The following is a 17,094-nucleotide window of genomic DNA, read 5'->3' as shown; positions in this document are numbered from 1 at the left end:
ACTTTTTATACTTCTTCCATTTTCCTCTTGTTTGTCCTCCTCCAAGAGGAAAAACAACAGGAAATTTGTACAAATGTGTAGTCTTGGAGATTATGAAAGCTAGTGTACTGGGTGACCGTAGGAAGGGGATTATGATGCTTGATGCCGAGACGCTGCACTGCCCGTTAATGACCCAAGTTCTTGTATAGTATACAATAACTCATCAGAGAGCCCGTCGTAACTTCGAGTTGTCGGTAAACGAGTACATTAGTAAGCGAGGAGAGGCTCTACTTTATAAACATTTAAAAATACAGTAGACTTTCATTTAACATGGTAGTTACGTTCCTGAAAATGCTGTGCTAGGTAAAACTGTTAGATGAACTGAAGAACTTATGGGAAAAATAGGGTTACGTTCTTGAGAGCCCCAAAAAAGCCAAACCACTTTTTTTTTAGGCCTCCACCTCTTGCAAAAATAAAAGTGAATATGTAATTGTAGTTCATTGTTGTGATGTATTATGTTGTTTTTACTGCTTAAGACTACAAATGTAACAGAAATAATAGTATTTCTTATCTTAAATTGTGGGTGCTGGTGTTTGTGGATGATTGTGAAGAGAGTGGAGAGTTATGTTGTGGTCCTACTGGGCTGAGGTGGATGGTAGAGGTTCTGGTACTGGAGTCAAGTGTTTAACTTTAAGTCAGTCAGTAAGTCAGTCACTCAAGTCATTCAGTAAGTCAGCCAAGCCATTCAGTCAGTCAAGTCATTCAGCAAGTCACTCAGTCAGACAAGTCAGTCAAGTCATTCAGTAAGTCAGGTCATTCAGTAAGTCAGTCATTCAGTAAGTCAGTCAGTCATTCAGTAAGTCAGTCAGGTCATTCAGTAAGTCAGGTCAATCAGTCAGTCAGTCAATCACACAAACTGGTATGCCTACTGGGTGTCATGATTGCTTGGCAGATACAAGATATAGTAATTAAAAGATCTAAACACAATTCACAAACAGAGCTAGCTTGTAGCAGAGAAAGACTGGACGCTGAAGTACGAATGGTGGGGTGATGTGGGGGGGGGATGGCGGTTGGTCTCCCCCGCTGATCCACAACAAGGTAGCCGCTTGAGGAAAGGGGAATTTGTTTCCTTACCACAGACTTAACTATGTTAAATTAATTTTACAACATGTTACATAAAATTGTGCCGCAATTCTTCAATTGTGCTATACCCGAATCGTGCCAAATAAACTTGTGCTAAATGACAGTCTACTGTATACCAGAAATGTTATAAATGGTGCAAATGTGACATTAAAATAATATCATAGATGGTTGACACAAACCCACTACCATTTTAGTATGATCCTTGCTTAGCGACGAATTTATTTATCAACGGGGTCTTAGGAATGGAACTCCGTCGTTAGGTGAGGAGAGGCTGTATTACTATTTTCACTTTGGGTGCTTTGGGGAGGCTGAGGGAATTTTTGGGCCCTTAAGCTCCCCCAAACTTTCCCCATCTTTGGCACTCCCACTGTTTAGGATTAAGTACAGCAAGTTTGATGTAGACCCACTCATTTGCTGTAGATTCATAGTAGATTCATCACCACCTCATTTAAAGTAAAAAACTTTTGTATAGTGTTGACAACGTGGTCTATATAATATAGCAAAGAAGTAGACTGGAATGGCAACAAATAGTCTGCCAAATTTCTCAACGTAATGACAAGCTCTTTTATGAACCAGCATATCAAAGAAGTGACACTTCTGAAAGAAGCCAGTGCACCATCAAAAAAAATTAACAAAGAAATTATCGTCATAAATTATTTAAACTCATTTGGAAAGTGTGACCTTGTTCTTTAGTAAAAAAAAAAATTACAATAAATAGTTTCTTTATATGCAAGTGTCTGGAGAGGGTTGCTGTGCCCTCTTACCCTCAAGGGAGGTTCCTTGATGCTGGTGAGGGGCTCTTGATTTAAAGGATTGGACCTGTGCTCCAATTCCTTGAGTTAAGTCTGAATATGTGACATCTGCGGGTTTAGTGCTCCCCCACGAATATAATAACAATAATGGTAATGTGCCCTCTTATAAAACCCATACAAATATGTGCGAGGCAGCATTAGCTACCATCATCACCACTATCATCAATATTGGTAAAAATGAGCAACATTTCTTCACCAAATTGTACCAAGCATAGGAACTCGTCACATCTGTACTAAACAAACATGTACTAACCAAGAATTCAGTAGTATCATATTAAAATAGTGCTGAAGGTTGTTATTGCTGCTTTTTAAGGACTAAGATGGCTTCTGTTGTATGAACCCTGCTCGCTCCCAGTGGTGTAGGAGTTGTCTGAAGATATGGAGAGGTCAGTACAGTTCAGTTTAATGTAAGCTGTGGTGATTCTGTAAGTACAACTATAGAAGCACAGCTAGAGTAGATATGTGAAATGTACAGTTACAGTAATTATGGCATACTAACCTTCAGTCACTTCTCCCAGCATATAGAAAACTTTTTTTTTTTTTTTTTTTTTTTTTTTTAATTAGTCAAGAATTTCACACTTAGTTTGCTCTGATATTTTGCATATACTATATCTTGATTCCATGGTGAATCTTTCACACTTGGCGACATATACTATGTAAATTTGTTCGTGGTTGTAATTTTTTATCACATTTGTTGAACTGGTATTTACTGTAGGTACTGTGATAAAACATGTACAACTGTGACAACCTTGCACTTTATATATAATTCATTGTAAACCCTATCAGTATTTTTCTCTACCCATTTTTAACCTAAACAGTCCTTGCAGATAAAAATTTATTCAGATGACAAAACCCATCTGAATTATTACATTATATTTGATTAACATATATCTTAATAAACTTTAGCAATTCATGTTTTTACTACAGTTACATTGAAGTTTTAGTAATAATTAATAATGAGTAAGACATATGCACAACACTTAGCTGTCTTTGTCAAAACCTTTTGTGTGATCAGCAGGCTTCATCAATTGAATACAGAGGTGATTATAACACTGGAGACAGTAGAAGAAATGGAAAGGCAGTTTTTGAGGTGGTCAGTTCCTTAGCCTGTTATCAAGGCTGATGGACTGATCACCTCAAATTAACCTCTGTTTCTTCTATTGTCTCCACTCCACTCTTGAGAAAAGTAGCCTGTTGTGCGGGCAAAATGTTTTACCAATAAAAATACTTCAAATGTTTCAGTGTCTTATTAGCTTGGTACTATATTCTATATCATAATATGAGAGTGATAAGCTGTTTGATAGGATACCGGCAGGCCGGACTTGAGTCCTGGAGATGGGAAGTACAGTGCCTGCACTCTGAAGGAGGGGTGTTAATGTTGCAGTTTAAAAACTGTAGTGTAAAGCACCCTTCTGGCAAGACAGTGATGGAGTGAATGATGGTGAAAGTTTTTCTTTTTCGGGCCACCCTGTGGTGGGAATCGGCCACATGCTGATTATTGGCAATTTTGGTCTGAGTTACGAGCAGTCCAAATCACAGATGGCCATGTGGGCAATATTTGCTGCACCGCTACTAATGTCAGTAGACCTTCGGACAATTCGACCGGAGTATAAGGCTATCCTACAAAATAAAGCTGTCATTGCAATTGACCAGGATCCTTTGGGCATTCAAGGAAAGAGAATATATAAGGTACGTTTCATCATTGTTCAATAATTTATTACTTAATTTAGAACTAAGAGCTTAAATTTATTTAGATTATTAGATTGCATACATAGCATTAAAGTTGCTTCTGATTGAAGGTTAATTAGAATGAGGTGGAACTCTATTTATGTATACATGAGTGGTCCAAACTATTTTGGAAACACTCATATACTTTGTATATCTTGAGCAGCTGAGATCCTCTTCAGCAGATACACGAGCATGAAAGGTAGACATAATATATATAAAGACAAAATGCAGGCTATAAATAATGCTTAACCCTTTGACTGTATTGGCCATGTATATATGTCTTACGAGCCAGTGTTTCGGACATATGTATACTCAATAATTCTAGCGGCTTCAAATCAAGCAGGAGAAAGCTGGTAGGCCCACATGTGAGAGAATAGGTCTGTGTGGTCAGTGTGCACTGTATAAAAAAAAATCCTGCAGCATGCACTGCACAATGAGAAAAAAAACGCCGACCATGTTTTTGGATTAAAACGCCAACTTTGAGGTGTATTTCCGTATAGTATTTATGGTTGTATTCTCGTTTTCTTTGTCTCATTTGATAGAATCGAAAACATACTACAGAAATAGAGATGATTTTGATTAGTTTCACGATGAAAACGACCTTGAAATTGAGCTCAGAGTAGCAGAAATGTTCGATTTTTACTAATGTTCAAGAGTAAGTAAATCACACCACACATCCAATACACATCAACTGGGGAATCTGATATTCTTTCACTAGTGCACTGATATTATTTATGCCATTTTTACAATAGTGCAGTAGTCTGCATAACAGTAAATCTTCTATTTTTTGTGTGAATAAAAAATAAAAATAGAAAGCAAGAGTAATATAAGAGGGGCCTGGAGATGTGACTGATGAACAGAGAATATGTTATTTTAGTGCCAAGAATGTCTGCATTGTTTATTCTGGACCCTATTTTGAAATTGGCATCTTTTTTAATTTGCATGAAATTAGCCAAATTGCCAATTTCTGACCACTTTATTGGGTAGTTGAAATCGGTAAATTGGCAGTTTCTTGTACTCAGTTGATAGAAAAAAATGGAGTTCTAAAGAAATAGCTATGAGTTTGGTTGACTGGAACAATGGAATTGGCTGAAAATAGGGTTCAAAGTCGGCAAAATTGCCAATGCGTATATATCACTGAGATTGCTAGCTTCGCGGGAGGATACTTCTGCAAGTTTTTGATAAAATTTCGTACTTTTGGTGTCATTACCATCAGGAAAAGATTCTCTATCATTTCATAAGATTTTTTTTTTTTTTTTCAAAAATTGGTTGACATAGAATGACAGTTTCAGAAGTGGGCTTGCAACAGTCAAAGGGTTAATATATTTCGGTTTGTGAGAAATATGCATTTCAGTAGTCTATATACAAGGAGTGCCAAGAAAGATACTACTGTTACACTTAACATTGTGTTTCATGATGATAAAACATTTTTTCACACAACATGAACTAAATATGTATTATAAAATTGCAAATGAGAGAGTCTTGCAAAATGAGTATAAAAATTGCAAAGTCAGACATAAAGAGAGATTTTCTTTAAAATGCAGTATTAGAAATTTTCTCAATCAATGAAAATTTTGAAATAAAACAACAATGCTAAACGTTTTACTAACACTTCAAAAATTATAGTTAAAAGGAATGAGAAAAGCATTCAGGAACCTTGACAAGAATTCCTTAAAGATTGTATTGCTATTTGAAAGGGGTGAGATGTAGTAAGGAATTACTTTTATTAGAGGCTAACTCCAATCAGGAAGTATATCACTTATTAAATAGTGTTAAGAGGTGCAGCAGAAGCCATTGAGAAAAACATTGTAGAAGCAGAGAAGAGAGCACCCTAGGCTTTTAAGGGATGTAAGGTGCAAGCTATCTGCTCAAGATCATTTGTGGGACTCCACAGTGGCTGATTAATGATAATTATAACTTTGTATAGAAAGGGGTTTAGTTATAGGTAATACATATTTTAAGAAAAAGAGGATAAATAAGTATACAAGATATGATGTAGGGCGAAATGACAGTAGTTTGTTGGATTATGTATTGGTAGATAAAAGACTGTTGAGTAGACTTCAGGATGTATGTTGAGTAGACTTCAGGATGTACATGTTTATAGAGGGGCCACAGATATATCAGATCACTTTCTAGTTGTAGCTACACTGAGAGTAAAAGGTAGATGGGATACAAGGAGAATAGAAGCATCAGGGAAGAGAGAGGTGAAGGTTTATAAACTAAAAGAGGAGGCAGTTAGGGTAAGATATAAACAGCTATTGGAGGATAGATGGGCTAATGAGAGCATAGGCAATGGGGTCGAAGAGGTATGGGGTAGGTTTAAAAATGTAGTGTTAGAGTGTTCAGCAGAAGTTTGTGGTTACAGGAAGTGGGTGCGGGAGGGAAGAGGAGCGATTGGTGGAATGATGATGTAAAGAGAGTAGTAAGGGAGAAAAAGTTAGCGTATGAGAAGTTTTTACAAAGTAGAAGTGATGCAAGGAGGGAAGAGTATATGGAGAAAAAGAGAGAGGTTAAGAGAGTGGTGAAGCAATGTAAAAAGAGAGCAAATGAGAGAGTGGGTGAGATGTTATCAACAAATTTTGTTGAAAATAAGAAAAAGTTTTGGAGTGAGATTAACAAGTTAAGAAAGCCTAGAGAACAAATGGATTTGTCAGTTAAAAATAGGAGAGGAGAGTTATTAAATGGAGAGTTAGAGGTATTGGGAAGATGGAGGGAATATTTTGAGAAATTGTTAATTGTTGATGAAGATAGGGAAGCTGTGATTTCATGTATAGGGCAAGGAGGAACAACATCTTGTAGGAGTGAGGAAGAGCCAGCTGTGAGTGTGGGGGAAGTTCGTGAAGCAGTAGGTAAAATGAAAGGGGGTAAGGCAGCCGGGATTGATGGGATAAAGATAGAAATGTTAAAAGCAGGTGGGGATATAGTTTTGGAGTGGTTGGTGCTATTATTTAATAAATGTATGGAAGAGGGTAAGGTACCTAGGGATTGGCAGAGAGCATGCATAGTTCCTCTGTATAAAGGCAAAGGGGACAAAAGAGAGTGCAAAAATTATAGGGAGATAAGTCTGTTGAGTATACCTGGTAAAGTGTATGGTAGAGTTAATACTGAAAGAATTAAGAGTAAGATGGAGAATAGGATAGCAGATGAACAAGGAGGCTTTAGAAAAGGTAGGGGGTGTGTGGACCAGGTGTTTACAGTGAAACATATAAGTGAACAGTATTTAGATAAGGCTAAGGTTTTTGAGGCATTTATGGATTTGGAAAAGACGTATGACAGGGTGGATAGGGGGGCAATGTGGCAGATGTTGCAGGTGTATGGTGTAGGAGGTAGGTTACTGAAAGCAGTGAAGAGTTTTTACGAGGATAGTGAGGCTCAAGTTAGAGTATGTAGGAAAGAGGGAAATTATTTCCCAGTAAAAGTAGGCCTTAGACAAGGATGTGTGATGTCACCGTGGTTTAATATATTTATAGATGGGGTTGTAAGAGAAGTAAATGCGAGGGTCTTGGCAAGAGGCATGGAGTTAAAAGATAAAGAATCACACATAAAGTGGGAGTTGTCACAGTTGCTCTTTGCTGATGACACTGTGCTCTTGGGAGATTCTGAAGAGAAGTTGCAGAGATTGGTGGATGAATTTGGTAGGGTGTGCAAAAGAAGAAAATTTAAAGTGAATACAGGAAAGAGTAAGGTTATGAGGATAACAAAAAGATTAGGTGATGAAAGATTGGATATCAGATTGGAGGGAGAGAGTATGGAGGAGGTGAATGTATTCAGATATTTGGGAGTGGACGTGTCAGCGGATGGGTCTATGAAAGATGAGGTGAATCATAGAATTGATGAGTGGTGCACTTAGGAGTCTGTGGAGACAAAGAACTTTGTCCTTGGAGGCAAAGAGGGGAATGTATGAGAGTATAGTTTTACCAACGCTCTTATATGGGTGTGAAGCATGGGTGATGAATGTTGCAGCGAGGAGAAGGCTGGAGGCAGTGGAGATGTCATGTCTGAGAGCAATGTGTGGTGTGAATATAATGCAGAGAATTCGTAGTTTGGAAGTTAGGAGGAGGTGCGGGATTACCAAAACTGTTGTCCAGAGGGCTGAGGAAGGGTTGTTGAGGTGGTTCGGACATGTGGAGAGAATGGAGCGAAACAGAATAACTTCAAGAGTGTATCAGTCTGTAGTGGAAGGAAGGCGGGGTAGGGGTCGGCCTAGGAAAGGTTGGAGGGAAGGGGTAAAGGAGGTTTTGTGTGCGAGGGGCTTGGACTTCCAGCAGGCATGCGTGAGCGTGTTTGATAGGAGTGAATGGAGACAAATGGTTTTTAATACTTGACGTGCTGTTGGAGTGTGAGCAAAGTAACATTTATGAAGGGGTTCAGGGAAACCGGCAGGCCGGACTTGAGTCCTGGAGATGGGAAGTACAGTGCTTGCACTCTGAAGGAGGGGTGTTAATGTTGCAGTTTAAAAACTGTAGTGTAAAGCACCCTTCTGGCAAGACAGTGATGGAGTGAATGATGGTGAAAGTTTTTCTTTTTCAGGCCACCCTGCCTTGGTGGGAATCAGCCAGTGTGATAATAAAAAAAAATAATAATCAAACTAAGCACTAAACCTGAAAGGGTTATACAGCACTGTAAGGTGGAATGTACTAAAGAAGGAATATGCAAAAGTCAGAGACCAGTGTGTGGTAGGAGTGTGCAAGAGGTAGAGTTAGCCCAGATAGTTCTAAAGGGAAACTGTAATCAAAGTTGGTGTAATAAGTTAGTTTCTGATAAAAAGTTAGAGAGGGGTCTGCATTAAAGGTGGACTTTCAGGGAGGATGTTGCAGTTCAGCGAATTATTTGGATCATGATGTCCATGTACTTCTGGAAAGACAACTACAGAATGAGCAATTGTGAATGTATACTTTCTTTGGGTAGTCTTATCATAGTAGAAATTGCTGCATTTAAAAATGTTTGGCAATGATCACAATACTATTATAGTAGTACAGTAATGACAGTGATATTATTATTTTACTAGGTTTTTATTACATAATACTTTTTTCTCTTATCTCAGGATAAAGGAATAGAGATATGGGCTCGTCCTATTACTCCAGTGTTTCAGAGACATTACTCCTATGCTGTTGCCTTTCTTAATCGTCGGACTGATGGTACACCCTCAGAGGTAAGTGCAGTAAATCCTTGGTATGCAAGGCTTTCACATTCATGAAACATTGCTGTTATATATTTCTTGTTATTTTACCATAATAACCTGGCAGCTAGTGCACAATATTTGAAGAAACGCTTAAAATTTCATATAACATAGACAAATGCTTATCTAGGAAAATCCAGGGATACAAGGGTATATACACTGAGAGGTATCTTTCAGTGTATATAAGCAGTATGTTTAATCTCTAATTTACTGATAAGTCTTCTTGACGGGTGTACAGGTAACATGCAGTCTTAATGACCCACATAGTCAGTAGGCTTTAAACCTAATAAGCCAGCTAGAGAACCTGGAGGTGAGCTGTTGGTGATATTTGCAGTTTTCTAGGAATAACAAAAAATCTAGGTAATGAAAGATTAGGTATCAGATCAGATTGGAAGGAGTGAGTATGAGGAAATAAGTGTGTTTAGATATTTGAGAGCAGACCTGTTGGCAAATGTATTTCAAAAGATGAAATGAACTATAAAGTTGACAAAGGAGGAATGTGGATGGGGAGTCTAGGGATCTGTGGGGACAGTATTATCCATGAAGACAAAAAAGGAATGCACCAGAGTATAGTAGTACCAATACCGTTATACGAGTGAGAAGCATGAGTTTTAAACATTGCAGCAAGAAGACTGGAGACTTGCATTTCAGGGTAATGCATGCTGTAAATATTATTCAGAAAATTAAGAGATGAGAAGGTGTAGAATTACCAAAAGGGTACTATAATTCTAAGAGCCAAGGAGAAGTCAAGGGGGTTTGGACATCATGAGGGGCTGGAGCAAAATAGGATAACTAGAAAGGTATATACAGCCTCTCCTCACTTAACGGCGGAGTTCCGTTCCTAAGACCATGTCGGTAAATGAAGTTGTCACTAAGCAAGGAGCATACTATAATGGTAGTGGGTTTGTGTCGGCCATCTTTGATATTGTTTTAATGTGACCTTTGCACCATTTATAACATTTTTAGTATATTTTTTAAATGTTTTATACAGTAGTGTACTGTACATTGTAATAAACAGAATAGAGGAAATCAGCTCTAATATACATTATTTAGGTGTGCATACTGGTCAGAGAACTCATCGTAAGTCCGAGTCATTGGTAAATGAGTACGTCGCTAAGTGGGGAAAAGCTGTATGTATAAATCGGGTGGAGGGAAAGAAGGGTAGGAGTCATTCCAGGAAAGGTTGGAGGGAGGGGATTGAGATTTTAAGTGCTGAGTGGGCACCTAGCTCTCTTGCAGTGCTCCCCTTCCTTTGTATTTGACTGGCTCGTCCTCCTTATTCCCCACTTCTACCACTACTACTACCTCTTCTACTACTACTACTACTACTACTACTGATGAAATTAAGACAAATGTGCGGCGTCTGGTTGTCTTTGTTGTGGACGTTTCGCCATCCAGTGGCTGGCTGGATGGCAAAACGTCTACGATAGGGATGCCCGGGTGTTGCGCATGTGTCTTAATTTCATCTTGTCGGTATTATATACCATTCTTGTACTACTACTACCACCACCTCTTCCTGCCTATATATAGCCGTCCTGCTCCACTTCTGGTTAGTGTGACTTTGTAAATGGTCCAAGTCGGACCGAAACGTCGTCGTAAGCTTCTCTCTTTCATGTGCGGGTTATTTGTGTATCGTTCCAGTCACGGTATTATGCCTTTTTTGCTATACAATAACCACTTTATTTCTTTACATTCTCTATTATGTTTTTATACAATATTTCTTATAAATTATGTACATTGTTGACTTGCAAAATCATGATGACACGATTGCAAACAAATCATATCACAGGTGGGGTTTGAACCTGTGGTCAGAGAGTCTCAAAACCCCAGACCATCGCGTTAGCTACTGGGCCAGCTAGCTTCAATAAGATTCATCCAACTAGGTGTAGAAATAGTATACCTAGTTGGATGAATCTTATTGAAGCTAGCTGACCCAGTGGCTAACGCAACTGTCTGGAGTTTTGAGACTCTCTGACCATGGGTTCAAATCCCACCCGTGGTATGGTTTTTTTTTTTTTTATGTACGTTGTTTCAATGTTTTCCTTATGAAACTGTGATGTAGTGCAGTTAGCCTCACAAACACTGTTTTCTCTTATGATAATGGGAAGATATGTAGTCACAGAAGGAGAGAGAATAGCAGCTGCTGCAGCCACCACTAATCACATATGTACTGACATATTTTATTCATTCTAGAGTTTATATCATATTTCTGTGTTATTAATATTATGTCATATTAGATGAATTGTGATAAATAAGCTGTAGAGTTGATATTAGCATCATATTCAAGTAGTTTGTCCTGTCTCCAAACAGTACTTTCTCCTCCCTCTCCCCTCCTCACTGTCTTCCATATGCCAACAAGACTCTTCAATAAAGGTAAAAGTGATTTAAATGTTCATTTATCCATTTCATTAGTCCTTTATATTTATTTCTCATTGTTTTCTGTATGTAAAACTACAGTGGACCCCCACTGTTCAGCGACCGCGACTTTCGTGAAATCCGACTTTCGGCAAGTTTTTTCGGCAAAATTTAGCTTTGTGGTTTGTGATTGGGATCGTGATTCGGCGACCTTCTGGTACGCGTCTGCCCGTCAGCGTGCACACAAAGCCAGTCTCCCGCACTATTCACACTCAGTGTGCCATTGTTTACCAGCATGTGACCATCACCCCACGGGTTCATGCAACACATTTCATAATTCATTGTTTTTTGTGCTTGCAGCTGCTAAATAAGCCACCATGGGCCCAAAGAAAGCTCCTAGTGCCAGCCCTTTGGTAAAGGTGAGAAACACGATAGAATTCAAGAAAAAAACTCATAGGAAAGTACTAAAGTAGAGGAGGAAGAGAGAGGGAAGAATGTGCCTTCTGCAGTGATTCAGTGATTCTACAATATGTATGATATTAAAGCAGCAGGTATCGATAAAGGCTATAGCTCCAGCCAGCGATAAAGTGTAGAATTAACAGTGTAGCAAGTAAGTTAAGCGAGTAAGCTATAGAAAAACAACACGAGAGTAACTCTCCAATGTTGTTGGATGTGTATAGGACCGCTGAACATACACTGCCCTGCTATCTTCCACCACCCTAAACCTCTGCCAACATCTCCTTCCTCAAACTAACTAATTAACCCCTTCAGGGTCCAAGGCCCAAATCTGAAGTGGTGCCCCAGTGTCCAAGAATTTTCAAAAAAAAAATTTGTTATTTTTTCTTATGAAATGGTAGAGAATCTTTTTGTGAAGGTAATAAAACAAAAAGTACGAAATTTGATGGAAAATTGACGAAATTATGCTCCCGCAAATTTTGATATGTCAGCGATGTTTACGAATCGGCGATTTTGCCGACTTTGACTCCCATTTTAGGCCAATTACATTATTCCAGTCAACCAAATTCTTAGATATTTCACTAGTATTACTTCTATTCTATCGATTGAGCACAAGAAATCGCCAAGTCAACTGTTTCAACTACAAATTAAAGTGATCAAAAATTTTTAATTTGGCCAATTTAACACAAAGTTCAAAATATTCCAATTTCAAAATAGGGTCCAGAATAAACAATGTAGCTATTCCTGGAACTAAACTAACATTTCCTCTGTTCATTAGTTACGTTTTGAGGCTTTACAAATAAATTCCATTTTGATTTTTTATTCACATAATGAATTTTTATTCACACCAAAAAATAGAAGATTTACTGTTATGCAATACTGTAATAATTGTATAAATATCATCACCATATTTGTGAATGCATATTAGACCCACCAGCTGGCGTGTATTAGACGTGTGAGGTCGTTTGTTTACTCTTGAATATTGGCAAAAATTTAACATTTCTGCTACTTTGAGCTCAGTTTCAAGCCATTTCCAGTGAGAAAACCAATCAAAATCATCTCTATTTCTGTAATATGTCTTCCATTCTATCAAATGAGACCAAGAAATCGCAAATAGAAATATAAAAAACATACGAAAAAACACTGCAAAGTCGCTGTTTTAATTGAAAAATCATGATTTTAGTTTTTTTCTCTCATTATACACAGCGTGCTGCAGGATCTGTTTTATGTGGTGCACACATACCACATAGATGTATTCTCTCATATCTAGGCCCAAATGTACCACTCACAGTTTATCAGAAAGAGCTGAGCTCATGACGTAGATCTACGGTTTGGACCCTGAACGTAAAGCCGTAGATCTACGGGACGGACCCTCAAAGGGTTAAACTAACATCTCCTCCAAGGTAAGTGTAAATATAAAAGTGTAAACATAAAAGTAAATATAAGTGTAAATATAAAAGGACACCAATGGAAATATGTCACTCTTGAATTTTTTGGGTTATCCTGGGTACTTTACACACATGCTGCTAAATTCAAATTCAAATTCTCTATAAGGATTACAATGCTGAGTTTACAGAATTTGGTTATTGTATGGTTTACATGTAGTAAAATAATAATTACAGAGTGTACATCTAGAACACCTAGCATGGCTAGGCATTTCGGGCAGACTTAGTTTAATTCTTAATTTTAAAATATTACAAATTATGAGGTAAGTTGGTATTATGGCTGAGTGACTAAATACTAGTTTGTGAGTTTAGCAATGTGAATGCTTTTGTTTTGGCATAGTACATAGCTTCAGTATTGGAGTATCACAGGCCAACTTATGACTAGTTTGGATTCATTATTTTAAGATTGAGATTAATATTTCTGTTTATGGTCAAATGGGCGAGTGAGTGTAAGTGTGAACCTCCAGGTGGTATTCGTGTTGTTAGTTGATGGGGTGTATCAAGAAGATAAGATGTTTTCTAATGGTAGTTTTGAAGGCGATGAATGTGTCTGCAGTTCTAGAGTTTTCAGGCAGGGTGTCTCAGATTTTAGGGCCTTTGACGTACATTGAATTTTTGTAAAGGTTTAGTCGGACACGAGGAATGTCATAGAGATGTTTGTGTCTGGTGTTATGCCTGTGGGTTCTGTCACAACTATCAAGAAAGCATTTTAGGTCAAAGTTAATATTGGAATTTAAGGTCCTGTAGATGTAGATTGCACAGTAGTAAGTGTGGATGTACTGAACAGGGAGTAAGTTTAGATCTGTGAAGAGTGGGGGGGTTTGTTGCCAGGGATGGGATTTAGTGATTATTCTTACTTCGGCTTTTTGTTGGGTTATTATTGGCTTTAGGTGTGTTGCTGCAGTTGATCCCCAAGCACAAATAGCATAGGTGAGGTATGGATAAATAAGTGAGTGGTATAGTGTGAGAAGGGCATTTTGCGGTACGTAGTATCGTATGTTGGAGAGGATCCCAACCTTTTTGGTTATGTGTTGGATATGGGTGCTGAAATTCAGGTTGTTGTCAAGGTATAGGCCTAGGAATCTGCCCTCATTATGTCTGGTAATTAGAGTGTTGTCGATCTTAATGTTAATTTGTGCAACTCCTGCTCTGCTACCAAACATAATATAGTAGGTTTTGTCAGTGTTAAGCATAAGTTTATTGGCTGTCATCCAAGTCGATATTTTGATCAGCTCCTCGTTAACAGTGGTGTTGAGGGTGGCAAGATTAGGGTGAGAGATGACATAAGTCGTGTCGTCAGCAAAGAGAATGGGTTTCAGGTGATGGGATACGTTTGGAAGATCATTGATGTATATGAGGAAGAGCAGGGGACCAAGGACACTTCCCTGCGGAACTCCAGTATCAAGTGGCCGTGTTGTTGATGCTGTGTCTTTAATGGTGACATACTGATACCTATTAGTAAGGCAAGATTTGAAATATGCAAGCGCATGGCCTCTTATACCGTAATGGTCAAGTTTGTGGAGTAGGATGCCGTGGTCTACTGTGTCAAAAGCTTTTCTTAGGTCAAAAATTCCTAGTGGATATTCCTTATTTTCCAATGCTGTGTAAAACAGATCTAGCATTTTTATGATTGCATCATTAGTGCTTTTATTTTTCCTGAATCCAAATTGGCAGGGGTTGAGTATGTTTTGTGCTGTTATAAATGAATATAGTCTCCTGTGCATGAGTTTCTCAAAGATTTTGGATAGCAATGGTAAGTTTGATATTGGTCTATAGTTGTTTAAATCTGTAGGGTCACCACCTTTATGTATTGGTGTAACCCTTGCCGTCTTGAGTAGTTTCGGGAAGGTGCTAGTTTCTAGTGACTTGTTAAAAAGTAATGAAATAGCATGCGAAAGGACATGGGCTGCTCGCTTGTACAATAATGGTGGGACATGAGACAGATTCCCTGAGTTTTTTTAAGTGACTTTATAATCTCGGTGACTTCCGTGGGCTCAGTAGGTGCAAGATAGAAGGAATTTGGGAAATTCCCATCTAGGTAGTCCCCGGCATGGGCATTGGTACATGGGATTTTATTGGCAAGATTAGATCCTATGGTTGAGAAGAAGTCGTTTATCTTGTTAGCTGTGTCAGTGGGATGCAGTGGTGTTTCATTAGGTTTAGTTAGGACAATATTCTTGGTTTTTTTTTCAGTTTGTGGGTCCCTAGAATCTGAGAGAGTGTTTTCCAGGTATTTTTTATATCTCCTCTTGTGTCTGTGAATCTACTGGAGTAGTATAGTAGTTTGGCTTTCTTTATTACTTTGGTGAGAACTGATGAATAGTGTTTAAGAATATCTTTGTGTATTAAGCCCTGTCTATATTGCTTTTCATATTGGTGTTTCTTATCAATGGATTTCAGAATGGTGCTGGTTAGCCATGGGCAACCAAGCCGTTTGTTTGTGATCTGTTTCGTTTTTATAGGACAATATTTGTTGTATAGTCTAAGTAATTTGTTAAGAAAAATGTCTGTCCAGTCAACAGTCTCTAGGTCAGCTGTGAACTTCCTTACTGAGGCTTCGTCATGGAGTCTAAATGAGACTTTGTTGTATTCAAGTGGTGGTTTACTTATGTTTGTCAAGAGGAAGGTAGGGTAGTGGTCTGTAGTGCTATCTGTGATTTTCCCTGATTTAAGGGGGGCTAGTATATTTGTCCATATGTGGTCTATTATGGTTGCACTTGTCTCAGTGAGCCTGGTTGGTTTAGTTATTGTTGGTATGAGAAGTGTATTGTTCATGTTGATGAAATCAGTTACAGGCTGATCATCTAGTAGGCCAAGGTTGATGTTGAAGTCTCCAGCTAAGAGAAGGTGGTGCTTATTCATTTGTCTGTTTGTTATTAGTGACTTTAATTTCTCACTGAAATTTGGGATGTTTGTGTGGGGTATCCGGTAAATGGCACCGATTGTTATAGGTGTCTTAAGGTTTTTTACAGTAAAATTAGCAAAAATGTATTCCCCATATTCATCACTAAAGCAAGTGGTGCTAATACAAGATAATTGGTTAGAGTAATAGATTGCAATACCACCCCCAACTTGGTATGGTCTACAGTTGTGAATTGCTGTGTATCCTGGTAGAGGGTCCTGCTTAAGCCAGGTCTCAGTAAGAATAATGCAGGAGAAGGGTGTCTTTAGTGATTCAAGGAGTGCCAGGAGTTCATCATAGTGTTTGCTTAAGGACCTGATGTTGTAGTTAAGTACTGATAGACTTTTAGCATTGTTTAGGATAGTGCTGGCTTGTGATGCTGTGTAATAAAGGCAGTTACTTTCCAATAGGTTTTGATTGGGTGTCAGATTATGGAGGTTTAGATCAGGGTCAACGTGATCAATCATCTGGGTTTATATAATGGTTACTTAGATCCTGAGTTGTGTGTTGAGTTCTAGTACTGATATCTGTAGTGGTGGGAAGTTTGGACAAGTATATAGCTTGAGTATTTTGGGCATATAGAGTATAGTCACTAATACACATAATGAAGTTGATGTTGTCTGTGTGTTGTGCTGGAATGAGCTAAAGTACAACTAAGTATAAACTAAAAATAGCACAAGAATCTCACTTGTAATTGCACTAAGGTCTAATATAATGACTTTTGTATAGTCTGTTTGGTATGGAATTTAGTATGAGCTAGAATGAGCTATAGTACAACTAGGATTAATCTAATAATATAAAAAATACAAATAGCACCAGACTCTCACTAGTAATTGCACTATGGTCTAATATAATGAATTTGGTATTGACTATGTATTGAGCTAGAATGAGCTATAGTACAACTGAGTTTAATCTAATAATGTAAAAAAAGGCACAAGACTCTCAATTGTAATTGCACTAAGGTCTTATACAAGTTGTTTACAAGAACTAGAGTATAATTAGATTTAAATTGACAAGATAAAATACACAAGTTAAGGTAGTAAAAGAATAATAAAAATAAAAATGGCAATGACTTGGTTATAATATGCTAGTAAG

At 38.0% G+C, this 17,094-nt stretch overlaps 1 protein-coding gene across 1 annotated transcript in view; it reads left to right on the top strand.

The window, feature by feature from the left end:
• LOC128697418 (alpha-N-acetylgalactosaminidase) overlaps positions 1-17,094 on the top strand; it is a 214,800-nt gene that overhangs the window by 184,324 nt on the left and 13,382 nt on the right. Inside the window, exons 9-10 of the mRNA XM_053789045.2 lie at positions 3,426-3,623; positions 8,707-8,814. Coding sequence (XP_053645020.1) covers positions 3,426-3,623; positions 8,707-8,814 — 306 coding nt within the window. The remainder of the gene's footprint in view (positions 1-3,425; positions 3,624-8,706; positions 8,815-17,094) is intronic.

Source organism: Cherax quadricarinatus, chromosome 44, assembly GCF_038502225.1.
Source record: "Cherax quadricarinatus isolate ZL_2023a chromosome 44, ASM3850222v1, whole genome shotgun sequence".
NCBI lineage: Eukaryota > Metazoa > Arthropoda > Malacostraca > Decapoda > Parastacidae > Cherax > Cherax quadricarinatus.
The sequence above is the reverse complement of the archived record's forward strand: the minus strand, read 5'-3'. Positions and strand labels throughout refer to the sequence as shown.